We start from the raw sequence: 20,684 nt of genomic DNA on the forward strand, positions 1-20,684 counted from the left end.
ATTTGATATTCTTTGATATTGTAGTACATTCAATGATTTTACCAAATGAGTGAAAAGAAAATGAATTAGTCCCAGGTGGCACAAGTGGTAATGACCCCACCTGTCAATGCAGGAGATGTAAGAGATGCAGGTTCGATCCCTGGATAAGGAACATCCCCAGGAGGAAGGCATGGCAACCTTCCACTCCAGTATTCTTGCCTGGAGAATCCCAAGACAGAGGAGCCTGGCAGGTTACAGTCCATAGGGTCGCAGAGTCAGACACGACTGAAGGGACTCAGCATGCATGCTGGATAGAAGGCAAAGAGATCATTCTGTTAATCACAACTCTTTCAAATACTTTGCATGGTGGAAGCATGCTGACATTTTACAGTATAAATGTATATATTAAAAAGATTCCAATGTCCTTATATGCCTTTTATGCTATACATTATTTAATGTTATTACATTGTAGTGTATATAATGTTTGCGATGTGTAATATGAGGACTTCCCTGATGGTGCATGGATTCAGTCATTGGGTCAGGAATTGGAGAAGGAAATGGCAACCAACTCCCGGTATTCTTGCCTGGGAAATTCCGTGGACAAAGGAGCCTTGCAGGGCTACAGTCCATGGGGTTGCAAAAGAGTCGGATGGGACTTGGGGACTAAACAACAACAACAGCAATGTATAATATAGCTATGCATACAACACATGAATGAATTTTCCAAATGGATGTGTGTGTATAACAAAAGTGCATATATGTGTGTGTATATAATTCTGTGTCTTTATATATACACATACACACACATATTATGTATATCTGTATTTTACACACATATATCTTCACATATACATATACATATATATATATATATGTCCTTTTTAAGACGTTTATGATACCAACAGATTAGTCTTACATGACATAAATTTTTGTATTAAATATATTTATGTCAGTGATAACATACAGCATGGTTATATACCATAGAAAATTACTAATGATTAAGATAATGTTTGCATGCATTGGGTGGGTCACTTTTACTACTGCAGTCTCATATCTTATTTGCTTCAAAATAAAATTAACTTATTTTACATTTATTGAATTTTAGTATGCTAAAATGGATACTCTTGAGCCATCAAGCTATAAATTTCTTTCTATTACGTCAGTTCTGCAGGAAAACTTAAGGATTGGCTAACGGTTTTCTTAGTAGAACACTGGCAAAAAAGGTATGATAGATAAGCCTAAATATGAATAAAACTAGCTTAAAAACCTTTCCATTTGATTTAATCTGTAAACAGATATTAATATTTAAGTATAAATGTTAGACTTCATGACTGAAAAATGGTCATTGGAGAATATTGCATAATTGATAAGATGATAATTTTCAGTTCTAATTTCACTTGATTTTCATTTTTTTTTCTTATAGACTTTCATAGTATTAAATAAAAAGAGAACAATATTCAGATTCAATGCTACCTGGTGTACATTGTCTCCTTTCAATTCAATTAGAAGAGCAACCATTAAGATTTTGGTACATCCATATCCTTTTCTGTTGGTTTTAAACTGTACTAACATCAAATGCAACTATTCTATTCAAATATTGCTGCAGTCTTTTTCTCTTTTTAATTAACATATCATTTTATGTCAAATTGAAATCTTGGTTGTAATTCCAGTGTGTTCCATATTTGAAAATACATTTAAAATGTATTTTCTAGTGCACACAAGTAGTGGTAGCAAATCTTAATCCTCATTGCTTTTCAATATAAATAGTACATTTTTTGAAACTTAAGAAACTATGTGATCTCATGTGTGTACATATAAACAGATTATAGAAATGTATTTTAAATATTATTTTTATTACTATTGTTCCTTGACTGTAACTTACCTTTTTCCGACTATTCATTTTGGTTAGCGTCCTGACTGACTGCATATTTATGTCTATGACTGATTTGCCAAGATGGGGGCCAGCATTGCAGTAAGTTATATAATTTTATTATGTGTAATCTCATATATGATTATATGTTATATTTAACACACTGTGTTATAGTACATTATATACTACATATTATAAGATGTTACAAATTAATATTTATAATTTACAGTAGTATACATTGTACATAATACATATACATATTCCACAATTGATGAATTTTCTGAATAAAATATATCCACATGTTGTTAATCAATTTTAATGTTTTTCTTCCCATCATTACTCTTAATTGGATTTTAAATTTCCCAGGATGTTAGGTTAACATGATATAGATGCTTGAGCCTTTAGCTGTATATGTGTTTATGCCTGTGGCATCTTATAAGTGAGGCTTTATTTTTATTCTAATGATTGATATATTTCAGTGCTTCAGATTTTCTTTATTATTGCAGTCCCACACCAGATTTATTTCAAACACAGATAACTTTTATCCTGTCTATTCTTTAGATAAAAAGATATCTTTTTATTCCTTTCTGTTCTACTTCTCTTTCCTGAGGGGTGGGAGTAGCTTACCTTGCATTAGAATACAAAAATGGAAAGGCCCATTACGTTTTCTAGGGAAGAAGACCTCCTTGATGCCACTCCTCAAGGTTTCTATTCTTAAACTTAGTTAACTTTGGAAGGTAAATATGTGTTATACTGATTCACTGTAAAAATTTTTGTATATGTATATAATAAGTTCTTTCATACTTGCCTACATTTCAGTTGCTTATTGCTGGACTCCCAATGTGGGATAAATTTGATATTTTGTATTTATTCTTTACTTAAATATATATAAATATAACCCTGAGCTAAAATTTGTTGAAAAAAAACTGATAGCCAAATTTCATAGTTATTGTTATAAGACTCAGGAAGCCCTAACTAAAGCCCTAGCCTGTGGTTGTCTAGTTGATTGGTTGATTCATTGTCAAATAATTAACATAGACATTTCAGAATTATGATATATTGGTTTAATTTTTAATATGAAAAGTAATGTGAAAATTATGTGAAATTTTTTCTGCAGGAATACTTTGCTTGGAATTTATACATTTGAAATACTTGTAAAACTTATTGCAAGAGGCATCTGGGCAGGACCTTTTTATTTCTTTGGTGATTCGTGGAATTGTCTTGATTTCAGTGTAACTTTATTTGAGTGAGTACGCCTTTTTAGTTACAAACATCATAATGTTTGCTTGCTAAAAAAAATGCTTTTCATAAAGAAACATTGAGGTTGACAGAATTTTCTGCCTGTAAAAATTCTGTGAGTACAGAACAATTCATAAATCATAGACATAGTGAGTTCTCTTAGGCAGCTCCAACTGAACTAGTCCTGACTATGCATTGAAAATTAAAGGAATGGGATATTATCTCTGTTTTCTATCTGAAGCAAAAACAATAGAGGTTGAATTTTTTGCATTTGAGGTGATTATGTTCAGTGACCAGAAAATATCCTGGAGACTTAGGAGAGGATTCCAGCATATTTGATTCTGTTAATCGATATTGCTTAAGAACAGTAAATATTTTAATTATCAGAATATTTTATACACATGCACATTTTTCTGGAATGATACATTAAACTCAAATAATTTACATGTGTATTAAGTTTTTCAATCCTTCTATTTAATGTACTCTATTTTATGGCTAAAGTAATTGTCACAGCTATCAAACTCCTGTTAAAAATAAAGTAATACTCTATTTGTAGAGTTAGTGTCAATTTTTTAAAAAGAAATAACCTTTATAAAGAACATGATTAGTATCTTCCATGTGTGAGCAGTCAAAAAATAGTAGCTAATATCTTTGAAATTATTATCACTACTTCTGCTATCACTAGTATCATTTTTCTTCTTGCCACTGCTATTAGCTAAAACTTGGCTAACACAACTAAGGGCCCTTAGTATGTGAAAGTGCTTTGCCTATGAATGTATATCAATTAACTAATTTAATCTTCCCCATATCCTCAGAATTAGAAAGTACCCTTATCCTTACTTTTCACATTTGAGGAAACCAAGGCAAAATAGGTTAAGTAATTTTTTCTTATCACACAACTAGTAAATAGCAGAGCCTATATTTCTATACCAGCAGTCTGGCTCTAAAATCTGTGTCCTTAACCAATATACATTTTGATTTCTGCTACCATCACCATCACCATTGTTATCATCATCAACACCAGGAGTTTAAATACTTAAAATAAATCTTATTCCTTTCAAAAGCTATGTATTTTCTTATTTTAACTATCTTTTCAAACCAATTAAGATTGCAAAATATGAACATAATATAGAGTATTTGATGAAATTTTGACTACTCAAAGTGTCAAGCTTTTTTTAATAAACGCTCATAATTTGTAGATTAATGTTTACTTGATTACATTGCATGGTAGAAATCTTTCCCTTCCAATCAATAATAAAGCTATTTGCAAAATGCAATAATGTAAGCAAGGGAACATTTGGATGTCTGGTTTTAGAAACAAGCTTCAAATATTATAAAAAGTCAAATGTCAGTAACATAAACTCAATATGATTTCTAAATGACTTTAATTCCACAGGCATATTTCAAGATATTCACCTCTGAATTTCACTTCATTATTTAGAATTATGAGAAATTTGAGAATTTTGAAAATTATTCCTTTAAACCAAGGTAAGAAAAAGCATCGAGTTCCTTGTCTTCATTTTGCTTTATGTACTTCCATGTATTCATTTGAACAGCCCTGCCATTGCTTGGAGAAATGTTAAGTTAAACAATGTTTCATCTTTGATATAAATGAATATCAGATCAAATATCAAATTTATTTGTCACTTCTAGAATGGAAAGGAAAAAAAAATACCACATTTGTTACTTATTTGAAGTGGTTTCAATGCTTATGATAACAAAATGTAGAGCTCAATCAAAGCATGTTACTTCTCTATTTTTTCTTATTTCTTTAATTTTATGTCTTAAATATGAAATACCAAAATTGTCCTTAGACTTCTGAATGAATTAGCAGTCCAGACAGTTATCTAATCCATCCTCTTCTTTTCCTCATTGAATCTAAAAGCCAGTTGAAATGAACAAAGTTATATAAAATAAGATAAGTACCCTTTTACTCTCAGTGCTTGGATAGGATGTATTCCACATGCCACAACGTTCAAGAAGGTTCTGTTAAGTATTGTACGACCATGACCACATTGATGGAAGATGCTGAGGAGTAATTTACACATCCCATTCCTGAGTATGTCTTAGGGAAGCCTACTAATACCTTCTGATTTGTTGTTCAGAATGAATAAAAACAATAAGATAGGAAAACTTCACTCAGAGTTTTTTTGTTTTTTTTTGTTTTGGCTGTTATGAGTCAGAAGTTTTATCAAATAGTTGAATGAATAAACCCATGAGCTAGTGTGATAACACCAAAAGTAAGATCTGCAAGCAACGTTCATCCACTGGAACATCATGAAGAAGGCCAGATGTATGCATACTCTGTACTTGGAGTCCAGGCTGGACAAAACAGCAAAAACATTAGGGAAATGTGATAATAGATGCCTTACCTTGTGGATATGACATTCCTAGTGGCTCAGACGGCAAAGCGTCTGCCTACAATGCTGGAGACCTGGGTTCAATCCCTGGGACAGGAAGATTGGCTGGAGAAGGAAATGGCAACCCACTCCAGTATTCTTGCCTGGAAAATCACATGGATGGAGGAGCCTGGTAGGCTACAGTCCATGCAGTTGCAAAGAGTCAGACACAACTGAGCGACTTCACTTCACTTGTGGATATACTGAAACATTGAATAGTATACATTAAACAAGTGAATTGTATGGTTCATAAATTATATCTCAATAAACCTGTTTGATAAAAATGGTCTCTGACATGGTAGCTTCACCAAGCACAGTGAAGAAACCAGCAGCAAGAAATGTCCTTGCAGGAATTTCCACAGTCTTAGTTCTTTTACTACTCTCCACAAATTACTGGAACATAAGTTGTATCACCTTCATCTTCATCTTAGAATTAGAGGTAAAGATTATAGAAGAATTCAGGTAAATCCAAGTAGAATACAGTAACTAGACTTGGGAGCATACAGGCTGGTACGAATTGCTCTTATTTTTTTTTCAAAGGAGAAAACAACCAAGGCACATACTGGTAATACAGTGTGTATGAAAACAAGGAAGAAGGGAAAAACACACTATTCAAGAGAATGAAAATAATCCTTTTTCCTTTTAAAAATGTACTCTAAGGCATAATGTATAAGCCAGTTTATAAAAGTGAACATGATTGAGTTAAAAGTGTCTGTCAAGATGTAGAGACTTGAGCTTCTTTGGGGTCCAAGTGCTGGTTAAGAATCTGCCTGCCAACGCAGGGGACTTTGGTTCGATCCCTGGTCCAGGAGGATCCTAGACGGCACTGGGCAGCTGAGCCCATGCATCACAGCTGAAGAGTAGCCCGCTGCTCGCCGTAACTAGAGAAAACCCATGTGCAGAATCAGTGACCCAGCGGAGCCAGAAGTAAAAATTAATTAATTAAAGAGATATATAGACTTTAAAATTAAATCAGAAATAAGTTAGAATCCACAAAAGATACACCTAAACTAAAACAAAATGAAAGTTTAAAAGTAAAAAGAAGGAAAAAGTTATACCAGGAAATCAAAATCAAAATTGACATATGGTTCAAAGCTTTGAATGGTAGATAGCAATGGATGGAAGATAGCAGTGAAAATTACTAATAAATTTGAGTCTATAAAGTGTGATGGTGACTTCTTTCTAATCATCGATTAAAATGTTGACACTAAAAGCTCCATAAGTAGCTTGATTATATATATTCTGTATAGAATATATTTATGTCATAGTAATATTAATAAAAATATTTTGTAGTTATATATGTATATGTATACTTTAATTTATATATATTCTATAATATCACTATTATTAATAAAATATTTGCATGAGTTTATGTTTATATACACACATACCTTCATAATTATATTTAAGAATTTCCATTCCTAATTTCAACAAAACAATGTGAAAATTTTTTTCAATACAAAATATACACAGGACTCATGACAGTGACCAAATATAAAAATACACTGTGCAAATACACATATTTTAAAAGATATTTATGGTGATCATGGCAATAATATCAAATTAAAATGTCCCATTTTTCTTCTAATAAACTGGCAGTGATTTTTTTAAAATGTCCTACCTTTAGTAAAGGCATGATTATATATTTATAGTCTTTGGTTTATGCAGTGGTTCAAATACTCTTTAAAAAAATTTGAACATATGAATTAATACTTAAATATCTCATATACTGTGACACAGAAATTCCATTTTTAATGTAATACTTTAAAAAGACTTGCATATAGCAAAACAATTCATAGTATAATTCCAAGTGGCCAAAGTAGCTATAAATATGTATTTTAGGATGATAGCAATTAAAATTATATATTTGTTCTAGGTATCACATTTCTTTAATCACAGGAGTAACTTTCAGTCAGTTCAGTCACTCAGTCATGTCTGACTCTTTGCAATCAATGAACTGTAGTATGCCAGACTTCGCTGTCCATGACCACTCCCAGAGCTTGCTCAAACTCCTGTCCATCAAGTCCTTGATGCCATCCAACCATCTCATCCTCTGTCATCCCTTTCTCCTCCTGCCTTCAGTCTTTCCCAGCATCAGGGTCTTTTCCAGTGAGTCAGTTCTTTGTATCACCTGTCCAAAGTATTGGAGCTTCAGCTTCAGCATCAGTCCTTCCAATGAATATTCAAGACTGATTTTCTTTAGGATGGACTGGTTAGATCTCCTTGCAGTCCAAGGGACTCTCAAGAGTCTTCTCCAACACCACAGTTCAAAAGCATCAGTTCTTCTGCTCTCAGCCTTCTTTATGGTCCAACTCTCACATCCATATATGACTACTGGAAAAAGCAGAGCTTTGACTAGACAGACCTTTGTGTACTAAGTAATGTCTCTGCTTTTTAATATGCTGTTTCGGTTGGTCATAGCTTTTCTTCCAAGGAGTAAGTGTCTTTTAATTTCATGGCTGCAATCACCATCTGCAGTGATTTTGGAGCCTCCCAAAATAAAGTCTGTCACTGTTTCCATTGTTTCCCCATCTATTTGCTAGGAATTGATGGGACTGGATGCCATGATCTTAGTTTTTTGAGTGGTGAGTTTTAAGCCAGTTTTTTTACTCTCCTCTTTCACATTTATCAAGAGACCCTTTAGTTTATTTTCACTTTCTGCCATAAGGGTGCTATCTGCTGCATATCAGAGGTTATTGATATTTCTCTCAGCAATCTTGATTCCAGCTTGTGCTTCATCCAGCCCAACATTTTGCATGATGTACTCTGCATATAAGTTAAATAAGCAGGGTGACACTGTATGGCCTTGATGTACTCCTTTCCCTATTTGAAACCAGTCTGTTGTTCCATGGCCAGTTATAACTATTGCTTCTAGACCTGCATACAGATTTCTTAGGAAGCAGGCAAGGGGGTCTGCTATTCCCTTCCCTTGAAGAATTTTCTACAGTTTGTTGTGATCCACACAGTCAAAGGCTTTGGCATAGTCAATAAAGCAGAAGTAGATGTTTTTTCTGTAATTCTCTTGCTTTTTCTATGATCCAACAGATGTTGGCAATTTGATCTCTGCTTCCTCTGCCTTTTCTAAATCCAGCTTGAACATCTAGAAGTTTCCTTTCATGTACTGTTGAAGCCTGGCATGGATAATTTTGAGCATTACTTTGCTACTGTTGAGATGAGTGCAATTATGTAGTAGTTTGAACATTTTTTTTTGCATTGCCTTTCTCTGAGATTAGAATGAAAACTGACCTTTTCCAGTTCTGTGGCCACTGCTGAGTTTTCCAAGTTTTCTGGCATATTGAGTGCAGCACTTTCACAGCATCTCCTTTTAGGATTTGAAATAGCTCAGCTGGAATTCCATCACCTCCACTAACTTTGTTCATAGTGATGCTTCCTAAGGCCCATTTGACTTCTGACTCTGGGATGTCTGGCTCCAGGTGAGTGATCACAGCATCGTGGTTATCTGGGTCATTAAAATCTTTTTTTGTGTAGTTTTTCTGTGTTTCTGCCACCTCTCCTAGTATCTTCTGCTGCTATTAGGTCCTTACCATTTCTGTCCTTTATTGTGCCCATATTTGCATGAAATGTTCCCTTGGTTGTCAGGAAGCATCTAACAGGAGGCCTCCTGTGTGCTGTTATGGATTGTCAGGAAACCTTTGGCTCTTATTGATTCCTGAATATTCAGGAATTAAGAGGAGAGGCATGCCTTTCCCTGGGCTGAGGAATCCAGGCATTTCCTTTGTTAGTTTCTCATTATGGTGGTTAGTACCTCTTCCATCTTTAATAGGGATCGCCTTGTGTTTTTTAAGTCTGAAATTTTAATCTTTATCTTTGCTGAGAATAACGACAATATATATGCCCATGCCATGTTGATTGAAACACCTTTGCTCCATCAGAGCTTCGGTCCCCGTGTCTGTCTTTCTTTCTTTCTCTTCCTCTCTTTCTCTTTATCTCTCTTTTTCTGGCTGATTCCCTGGAGCGCGAAAGCTGGCTGCATAACCCAGGGAATAATTAGCCTCTTTCCTTCTTTCACTTTCTCATCATCGACTCCGGGCCACCAGGTTCTGGTCCATTAAAGGACCAATATTTGGTATCTCTGATTTTCTTGAAGAGATGTCTAGTCTTGCCCATTCTATTGTTTTCCTCTGTTTCTTTGCATTGATCACTTAGGAAGGCTTTCTTTTCTCTCCTTGCTATTCTTTCGAACTCCATTCAGATGGATATGTCTTTCCTCTTCTCCTTTGCCTTTCACTTCTCTTCTCAGCAATTTGTAAGGCCTCCTCAGACAATCATTTTGCTGTTTTGTTTCTTCTTCTTGGGGGTGATTTTGATGACTGCCTCCTATACAATGTCATGAACCTTCATGCATAATACTTAAGGCACTCTATCAGATCTAACCTCTTGAATCTATTTGTTACTTTCACTGTATATCATAAGGGATTTGCTTTAGGTCATATGTGAATGGTCTAGTAGTTTTCCCTGCTTTCTTCAATTTAAGTCTGAATTTTGCAATAAGGAGTTTATGATTTAAACCGCAGTCAGTTTCCAGTCTTGTCTTTGCTGACTGTTTAGTCTCCATCGTCAGCCGCAAAGAATATAATCAATCTGATTTTAGTGTTGACCATCTCGTAATGTCCATGTGTAGAGTCGTCTCTTGTGTGTCGGGAGAGGGTGTTTGCTATGACCAGTGTGTTCTCTTGGCAAAACTCTATTAGCCTTTGCCCTGCTTCATTTTGTACTCGAAGGTCAAACTGCCTGTTACTCCGGGTATCTCTTGACTTCCTACTTTTTCTTTACAATCCCCACGATGAAAAGGACATCTTTTTTTGTTGTTAGTTCTAGATGGTCTTCTAGGTCATCATAGAACCATTCAACTTCAGCTTCTTCAACTTGAGTGGTTGTAGCATAGATTTGGATTACCGTGATATTCAATGGTTTGCCTTGGAAACAAACAGAGATCATTCTGTTCTTTTTGAGATTGCACCCAAGTATTTTAAAGGTAGTTTTATTTCAGGACTCTCTTTTCTAATAACTTTATTTCAACCCTATTCTATTACACTCAAGAAATCTAATCATCTGAGGATGTCATTTTAAAAAAATAGATTTTCAGTTCTCACAATGATGTATGACATAAGTATATTTATACTCCCTTAAAAATAATTAAACAGAAACTGTAAAATGTTGGTAACTTGCTCAACATCATGAAGTTGGTATATTTTTATCCATTATTGGAGGAAAGAAGAGTTATGGTAGTTTCATCTATGAAGTGTAATTACGGGGTTTTTGTTGTTTCTTCTTACTTTCTATACTTTCTGAATTGAGCATGTATTATTTAATAGTTAGAAAAATGAGTGTCCTTAAGTAAAACTAACATTGAAGTTGAATTCTTAGTTAACAAGTATTCTGGTATAAATACAGTGACATATAACCACAGTTGTATGTTATTCCATTTCTATTCATAAAATTTTTTCATGTTTTATTTAATGAGCTTCAAAAATTGAGGTCATAAAAAATAATAAAAATGTATAGAATACTGCTATTTCAAACTATTTTTTTTTTCAACAACATTTGCAACCCATGTTGATTTGTCACTCTGTGCCTTTACCTGTGCTTATAAATAATGGTGATTAGTATGAAAAACAGTAACCAAGAGAGGAGGCCTGTTCTTTATGTAGTAAAAAGAAACAAAACAAATAAGTAAAAGTACTAAAGAGTGTCTGAATTATTGCCAGGTGTAATAAATTAGCAATAATACAGAAATCTCAAAGTTTCGCATGTTATTTCTTTTATTTATCAGATCTAGATAATGATAAATGAAATTATAAAACACAAAGCTATTGATTTCAATGGCATCTGCATTCGCCATGGGAGAAGTTTGCTAATGCTGCTTTACTAAGGTATTTTATTTTGCCAAAAACAAGCCTTTCTCTTTTCAGGAATGAAGTCTTTTGTAGGGATACTCATCCATTGTTTGAAGAAACTTGCTGTAGTCATTATCCTAACTCTCTTTTTTCTGAGTGTATTTTCTCTAATTGGGATGGGGCTCTTCATGGGCAATCTGAAACATAAATGTTTGCGATGGCCCCAAGAAAATGAAACTGACATGCTGAGTAACAGAACTGGAAACCCATATTATATTCGAGGTAAGAATCCCTTGCCATCTATATCAAAATGCATTCTTCACAGAAATGTCGAACCTTCAATTTCAGAACAAATTCAACTTCAGAACAATCTTTATGCAAATACCTAACTATGCTCAAGTACTAATTTGGATCAGTTTCCTTTATCAGGATGATAAAGTTCCAAGTCTTCAGACAGTTATGTCAGGGAAAGCAAAGTTTGGAATTGCTAAAACTCACAAATTTTATCATTTCAAAAATAAATAAATATGACCAAAGCCTCCTAGGTTGAGAGAAAATGGTAGGCTACAAACTCATTCCTTCTTACTGTAGAGAAGGATGTTCATCTGTACAGATGTAATTGGGTTTTATTTATTTATTAAATTAAAAAAAAAATTTTTTTTTTGTAATTGGGTTTTAGATAAATGCTGTTCACCCAAAATTAGATACAAAATATCATGTCTTTCATATTTTTTCAGAAACAGAAAACTTTTATTATTTGGAAGGAGAAAGATATGCTCTTCTTTGTGGCAACAGATCAGATGCTAGGTAAGTGGTGTTAATGTTTTCTTCTATCAAGTCTGTGTTGTAATGGAGAAGAATGCTCAAAAGCCAATAAGAGGCCATTTAGTGAAAAGGAAAGTTTGCTTTATTTTAGATGCTAGCAACTGAGGGGAGGGTAGACAAATGTTCAAAGGCTGACTCTCCATCTGCCCCGACAATCAGGGGTCAAGAGGGAGGGAGCTACATGCAGAAACAGCACAGTCAGCTGACAGTCATCTTGAAATCGGTCCTCCGTGGTCTGACCAGCATCACGTTGATTGTTTTAACTATGATTAATCTTCGGATCCAGGGTTGGTTGGTTTCAATTTCCTTGAGACCAATTCTTGGAGTTATGGCAGCTGACGGGAACCTGGTGGCTTAGTGGTAAAGAATCCACCTGCCAGTGCAGGAGGTGCTGGCTTGATCCCTGGGTCGGGAAGATCCCCTGAAGGAGGAAATAAATGGCAACCCTCTCCAGTATTGTTGCCTGAGAAATCCCATGAACAGGGGAGCCTAGTGGGCCTCATGGAGTCTCAAAAGAGTCAGAAATGACTTAGCAACTAAACAACAATAGGACTTAAAATAATTCTTCAGTGAGATGACAAAACTCTCAAGTCTTCTTCAGTTCAGTCGCTCACTCATGTCTGACTCTTTGCCACCCCATGGACTGCAGCTCTCCAGGCGTCCCTGTCCATCACCAACTCCCAGAGCTTGTTCAAACTCATGTTCATCGAGTCAGTGGTGCCATTCAACCATCTCATCCTCTGTTGTCCCCTTCTCCTCCCGCCTTCAATCTTTCCCAGCCTCAGGGTCTTTTCTAGTGAGTCAGTTCTTCGCATCAGGTGGCCAAAGTATTGGAGTTTCAGCTTCAGCATCAGTCCTTCCAATTAATATTCAGGACTGATTTCCTTTAGGATGGACTGGTTGCATTTCCTGGCAGTCCAAGGGACTCTCAAGAGTTTCTCCAACACCACAGTTCAAAAGCATCAATTCTCTGGTGCTAAGCTTTCTTTATAGTCCAACTCTCACATCCATACATGACTATTGGAAAAACTTTTATTTTCTTTTAATTTCAGATGACGAGATAAAGTTGAAATAGAGTGCTTCTCAGCAGTAGAATGGATTAATTCCTTGTGTTACTTTCCTCAACTAGAATGACTTGACATCCATCTGAAACTCAGTTCTTAGAGGCTCTGGGCCTGAGATAGAGAAAAAGCACATAGGGGCAGGGGAATGAGTTATGTAGTTTAGTCCTATTAAAGTGATTTGGGGGCTTCCCAGAGGCTTCCCCTGTGGCTGACATGGTAAGAGTCCACCCGACACTCTTTCAGGAGACCTGAGTTCAATCCCTGGAGGAGGGCATGGCGATACATTCCAGTATTGCCCAAAGAATCCCATGGACAGAGAAGTCTGGTAGGCTACATTTGATGGGATTGCATAGAGTCGGACACGACTGAGTGACTAACACACACACACACACACACACACACACACACACAGAGGGGGCTTCTCAGGTGGCGCTGGTGGTAAAGAACTCACCTGCCAACCATCTCAGGCCTGTCCGTGCTGGTCATGCGCGGCCACCTCTCCAGTGGACTCTGAACTCTGTGCTTAGCGCCTGTGGGAATGACAATGGAAGGATAAGACCCCCCTCTGGGCAGGGGAATCTTGAAGAAGAGAAAACAGACACTAATCACCCCTGCCTCTGGACAGTATCTATTGAAATGTAACCACAGGCTTATTGATTATTAACTGTTTGAACACATAACACGTGAATGATGGGGTTATTGTGATTGTATTTACCCTTCCTTTGTAAGCCTCAAGGGATTTGGGGTGGTGGGTTTGGACACGTACACATGGGGTATAAAAGATTTTCACAAATGCTGTTCGGGGCCCTTGGCTAAGAGGAGACTTTGCCTTGGGCCCACCAGTGTAATAAACTGCATTCGGTTCAGTCCCTGGGTCAGGAAGATCCCCTGGAGTAGGAAATGGCAATTTGCTCCAGTATTCTTGCCTGGAGAATCCCATGGAGAGAGGAGCCTGGCAGGCTATAGTTCATAGGGTCACAAATAGTCTGACAGGACTGAAGCGACAGCGTATACAAGGTGATTTAGACATTTCATTGCTTATTCAACCTTTTTACCTCTTCACTGCTGGACTCCCAGTCTATTTTCAAGTCCAGATTGTGAATCCATCTCACTGTGTCTGCCCCATCCCACTCGAGCTAAACCTTTCTGTGAACATTCCAAGCTAGATTTGACGTGAAATGCATGTTCAAGATACCAAGTCATGGATAGTCAGAATGACAATGATATAGTATACCAAGCCCAGAAGAGAATGTCAGTGTTTCATCTGCAGCCATTATACTTTGCCGTATGATAAACTATCCCAAAAGTTAGTGTTTTAAGACAAGAACAAAAATTCATCTGTTCAGACTCTATAGGTCAGCGATTTAGCAAGCCTCAACACACAAGTAGTTTTTAAACCTCTGTTTGTATCACATTTGTTAGCCACTAACAAATATGTAAAGCAAGTCACATGGCCAAAGCTCCAATAATGTGGGAGGGAACTACAGAGAGGTGATGAGAGAAGAAGCATGATTTATTGGGCCACTACTTTCATAATGGACCACAAGAACCAAGCCCTAGTCGGTAAAATTATGAAGACTCCATGAAAGGAAATGAAATAAATATTTAATCTGATCTTTCTACCAAAGTGCCATTACTGCTTATAAATTATTGATGAACAATGTTTTCTCACTCTTTAAATAATGGTATCTAAGGGTTTGAGGTGAGATCATTTAAAAATTAAACTCTCAACTACTGCAGTTTTATTTTTATTAATGTCATTTTCCACCAGTTATACTTTCACTTTGATTTTGGGTAGTAAAGAAATCTTTAACAAAGACTTGGCAAAAACCATTTATGAGTCCCTGTTGTCTTTTAGCTTAACTAATACTGTTCACTTATATCAGCTGAAAATCTAACTCATATGCAACTTTTTTTCACTGGGAATTGTTTGGGAGAAGACTATGCCCCATGAAAGAGGGAGCCCTTTATTATTCATGGGTAGATGTTCTGAATTTGTGATTTAACCTTGATCTGAAAGTCACCTAAGAGTAAGCAGTTTTTCTTTTCTTCATCTTAATTAGTCAGTGTCCTGAAGGATATGTGTGTGTAAAAGCTGGTGTAAATCCTGATGATGGCTACACAAATTTTGACAGCTTTGGCTGGGCCTTATTAGCTTTATTTCGGTTAATGATGCAGGATTACCCTGAAGCACTTTATCACCAGGTAAGAACACAGAGAATCTGCACTGCACGTAAGAATGATGCCATGCTCCTCCTTTCTAAAATAATGATCAAATGTAATGTACTTTATTAAATTTTTGTGTGGAAAAGAATTTGAGGCCAGAAGAAAGTAGAATTATTCGATGTCAAACTGTGTGTAAACACTTTAGTGTTCTTATGTATTGGTATCTTATTTAATCTTTGAAACAGTCCTACAAGGTCAGGATATAAATCTGTGCATATGCTTTTACATGAAGACCCTAAGATCAAAGCAGTCAGATAACTTCCCCAAAGTTAAAACACATGTATCTACCAGCGATCAGTGTACTACTCTGTGGTCTTATAGATTTGACGTTAACTAGAGAGCATTTCTAGGTGCTAATTCTTCAGACAAAAATTTGAAACCTATGAGATTACCATCTGTTAAGAAATTGTTGGGACTTCCCTGGTGGTCCAGTGGCTAAGACTCTGAGCTCCCAAGTCAGGGGGAGTGAACTTGATACCTGGTCAAGGAACCCCGTGTACTGCAACTAAGAATTCACATGCTGAAACTAAAGATCATGCCTACAATGTACTATTTCTTTTTAATTCTTCTATTTCTTCTCATCCTCTTTTAATAGTCAGTCATGCTCCAGTTATAGTAACAGAAAGCTTACTGTTATGAGACTTTAAATAAAAATTCTGATTCTCCGTTCATAACTGATGATTTGTGTGCCACAGTTTCTCAGAAGGATATAATATATACTCATTAAAAATGTAGATTCAGCTTTTCTTTTAAGAAAAGTGAAATATGCAGTGTTTTTCAGCAGCATAGTTAATATCAAAAGATATTATATAAAATAATTAAATTCCAAAAGTATGTGCAGTTGAAGAATACTTTAAACACACATGTACTGTACTTTTTATGATTGAATAGATAAATTATGGTGTGTATGTGCATATGTGTATGTTTATAGGCCATTAATAATGATAAGAATAAGGTAATATATTTTTAGCACAAAGATTCATAATATATTATTAAATGAAAATCAAGTAAACCAAACATGCTTGTAGGAAAATTATGTTTCTAGTAGAAGTACTTAAAATATTACAAGTGATTGTTTTCTTTATGCAAACTATATTTTTCTGATTTTGAAAGAGTAGTATATTGTTATTTGTCAAACTTTTTAACAGGTATCATGCCTCCTCCACAACACTAGGAACTTCTTATTTCTGAGCTAATCTTACCATGTTATCCTCTTCAAAATCCTCCAGTGATTTCCAGATGTCTATAGGATGAAGTTCAGTGTCCAAATGCATGGTCCCTAGCGCCGTTTAAGATATAGTCTCTGCAATCATATTTGCTTGTTCAGTATTTCTGCCCACTAGGAGATAAACGACCTAAGAAGTATTTTGTCTTATTTTAATTTTTGTCTTCTCAGCATCTAACATATAGAAATGCTTAATAAAATTTTAATAAACAAAAAATTTAAGTGAATATTTATGAATTGTTTACTTTATATAATAGTGAATGTCTTGCCTTTTATTTACAGCTTTCAAAGTGTATAAGTTAATTTACTTGTTAGCAATGGTTTAAAAGAAATCCCATCACACACCAGGGAAATGAGAAATCAGTCTGGGAGTGCCCTGATTCTGGAGTCTTTCAAGACCTTCATCATTATTGCACTCTAGGATTTTATTGACTAGTATAGATAAGGTTGGCTTTGATTTGGACTAAATTTTTTACTCAGCACTGCTCTATTGAACCATGACTAGGTAAATTCAACAGTTATTCCCAAAGAGTACAGCTTGTGTTTTGGAGAATAGCATTCCCCATTCATTAAACAAGCATTATTTAATCCAAGTACTCTGATGTAGCATTGGTACAGAAATGAACAAAGCAGGTTGTCAGTTCTCATGGAGTGGGGTTATATTCAATCATAGTTCACGTTTATCACATGGCAACATGAGCTAAGATCTTCTCATACATTGTTTCATTTGATTTTCATAAAAATATATGGTAAACAGGCTATAATTAACCCCTGTTTTCTGCTAAAATACAATAAAACTTGAATTTGCACACTTTTTCATTCCAATAAGATTGTATGCTTTTATTCTCATTCAGCTTCATTTAGTGAAAAGAGCAAAAATTTTGGATTCAGGCATTTCCCCACAGCTGTGAGATCTTTTATCTAATTTCATCTCCTTTCTACATGGTAAATACAATGTAAATGTTTTACATGGAATTAAGGAAATAACAAACATAAAGTACTTATTAATGTGTATATCCTACAATACTCATGATATCTAATACTGACTTTTGAACGTATTGTGGATAACAGCTATTTAGTGGGGAAAATATTTAATCAAGTCCTAAATAGCTTATTCACTTGGATAATAGAGTTTATTAAAAATACTGTTAAAGGAAAATATACTATAGATTAGTAAGAAGTTATTTCTGATTAAATGTTAGAACTTCCTGTTAATTTGCAAACATTCTTAACATGTCAGCACAATATTTTCTGTAAGTAATACAGAAAATATTGATTCAAATGATTGATTCAAAATATTGATTCTATTGATTCAAATGAATGCTTAAAAGTGAAAACTTTTCCATATGTTTTCCTGAAATTTTTTCATCTATTTTTAATCAGTGGCGATAGATCAGTGCACTGTATTTTGGATTTGTAATATCTACTTATAAATTTTTCAATTTTCCGATTTATCTTAGGTAATTATTTTGAAATAAAAGCCGGTCGATGCTCAGTTTAGAGATCTACTACTTTGTATTTTTCTATCCATAAATGGGGTTTCCCAGGTGGCACTAGTAGTAAAGAACCTGCCTGCTAATGCAGGAGACATAAGACATGCAGGTTCGATCCCTGGCTTGGGAAGATCCCCTGGAGGAGGACATGGCAACCCACTCCAGTTTTCTTGTCCGGAGAATCCCTAGGACAGGGCAGCCTGGCAGGATACAGTCCGTAGGGTCACAGAGTCAGACACGACTGAAGCAGCTTAGCACACGTGTGCAGGGCTTAGTGTCTCAGTCTTGTCCGACCCTTTGTGACCCCACAGATTGTAGCCCTCCAGGTTCCTCTGTCCATGGGGATTTTCCAGGCTAGAATACTGGAGTAGGTCGCCATGCCCTCCTCCAGGGGACCTTCCCAACCCAGGGATTGAACCCGTGCCTCCTGCATTGCAAGCAGATTCTTTACTGTCTGAACCATAAGGGAAGCATGCATCTATATCCATAAATGACTTAGTATATATGAATTATATGACTTTCCTAGGTGATTTGTGTAGAGGTTCTTCACAAAAGCAAGTATCCTGACAGATAATCAAATATTCCTGTTCCTCCTCTCTCTGAACAGACATGATCTTGTACTTTGTTGTGATGTTTCCATAAAGTAATGATCCAAAGAAAGTAATATCCAGACACTCATCCTTTGACTTTATTACACTTCATATATTTAAAGATTCTATTGCAAAGGAAACAATCATTCATATTCGGACTATCCAGCTTTCTTTGTTGAAAGATGACAGTTTTTCCTTTCATTATGTTTGATCTGTTAATGAAGACAAAAACATCAAATGCTCACCCTGAATTAAATTACGAAATTCTTCCCTGATTTTGTACCATTATTTTTTATCTTACATATGTGTCTAAAGTTAAAGAGCTTTTCACTTATTTCTCCAGGTAAAGCCAGTACTTTAACTGTCTTGTAATTGCATTCCACTTGTAACTAAATTCTAACAAAAAAATTTTTTTTTTCATTTTAAAATAAGAGATCACAGTAAGACAAATAACATTTCCTCTCTGTCTTTTTTCCACCTCTCCTTAGATCCTTTATGCTTCTGGGAAGGTCTACATGATATTTTTTGTTGTGATAAGTTTTTGGTTTGCCTTTTATATGGCAAGTTTGTTCTTAGGCTTACTTGCTATATCCTATGAAGAAGAAAAGCAGACAGCTACTGAGAAATATAAGATTGATCAGGAATTTCAGAAGTCTTTACCAGAACTTCAAGAAGAAAAAATAACAGCAGAGGTATATATTTTTTTAATGCTCTTTTAGAGTCAAAATGTATCTTCTCAAGTCTTGGAGCATATGTGTTCTAACAGATGTTCATTATCTATGTGTGGTACATGATAAGATCATAAGTGATTTTAGTAAAAGGGCTGACTTTTCCTACATAACATTCTTTTCTGAGTGTGGTGTGATAAGAGTGACCAACATTTTTTTGTCATTTAATGTATACAATATTTTTGTTCCAAAATGCTAATACTACTGCTAATAAACTATGGATGTATATATATATATATATATGTATATATATACACCGCTGCTGCTGCTGCTGCTGCTAAGTCACTTCAGTCGTGTCCGACTCTGTGCGACCCCATAGACGGCAGCCCACCAAGCTCCACCATCCCTGGGATTCTCTAGGCAAGAACACCGGAGTGGGCTGCCATTGCCTTTTCCAATGCATGAAAGTGAAAAGTGAAAGTGAAGTTGCTCCTCTGTCCATGGGATTTTCCAGGCAAGAGTACTGGAGTGGGTTACCATTGACTTCTCTGATATATATACACAGTATATATTATATAATATATATTATATATATAATAAACTACGGGTGTATATATATACATATATATGTATCTGAACTTCTCGTAACAAAATGCACACTTTTTTTCCCTCGTAATGCAGGCTTAGTTTATTAATTTAAACTTACTTCATACAGAACATCAGAATTGACTTTGGAAATTTTCAGTGTTCAACTCAAAAGTGATAGCATCTTCCATAATTTAGAAGCTAGAAAGTACTAAAAGCATGGATCAAAGTGTAGTGAAGTTGTAAAAAGAGAAAAAAAATATTGACCTTCTGGCTCTTTCAAGAGGAAGTGCACTTTCTATCCTGGCATAAGAAGTTATTTTATCTGTGCAGTAATTAAGTTCATGATAAGTAAAACTTAATACAGTTTTACTCTAATTTTCAATTACCCTGGTATTCCATTTGAATGTACTTTTAGATGTTTAGCTTCATAGCAAAAGATCTGGTCTATGAATCTAAAAGTATTGGCAGAAGTAATATTAAAGTTGTAGAAAATTATCTTTAAAAAAAAATCTAAATTCTGCTGTAAGTGTGCAAAAAGGGAGAACAGGCCCCGGAAAGCAACCAGAAGCAGCTTTCTTATACTCCACAGGACCTGGCTGTCTCACACCTCTTCCTAGGCTTAGCTCAGCCGCCTCGTGTCCCTCCCCAGAGCTGTCCAGG

At 35.4% G+C, this 20,684-nt stretch overlaps 1 protein-coding gene across 1 annotated transcript in view; it reads left to right on the forward strand.

Moving 5' to 3' along the window:
- SCN7A (sodium voltage-gated channel alpha subunit 7) overlaps nt 1–20,684 on the forward strand; it is a 77,436-nt gene that overhangs the window by 18,949 nt on the left and 37,803 nt on the right. Inside the window, exons 3-10 of the mRNA XM_070476105.1 lie at nt 1,403–1,515; nt 1,862–1,951; nt 2,967–3,095; nt 4,485–4,576; nt 11,421–11,627; nt 12,083–12,152; nt 15,298–15,439; nt 19,257–19,460. Of these exons, the coding sequence (XP_070332206.1) occupies nt 1,403–1,515; nt 1,862–1,951; nt 2,967–3,095; nt 4,485–4,576; nt 11,421–11,627; nt 12,083–12,152; nt 15,298–15,439; nt 19,257–19,460 (1,047 nt within the window). The remainder of the gene's footprint in view (nt 1–1,402; nt 1,516–1,861; nt 1,952–2,966; nt 3,096–4,484; nt 4,577–11,420; nt 11,628–12,082; nt 12,153–15,297; nt 15,440–19,256; nt 19,461–20,684) is intronic.

Source organism: Odocoileus virginianus, chromosome 13, assembly GCF_023699985.2.
Source record: "Odocoileus virginianus isolate 20LAN1187 ecotype Illinois chromosome 13, Ovbor_1.2, whole genome shotgun sequence".
In the NCBI taxonomy this organism is placed as follows: Eukaryota; Metazoa; Chordata; class Mammalia; order Artiodactyla; family Cervidae; genus Odocoileus; species Odocoileus virginianus.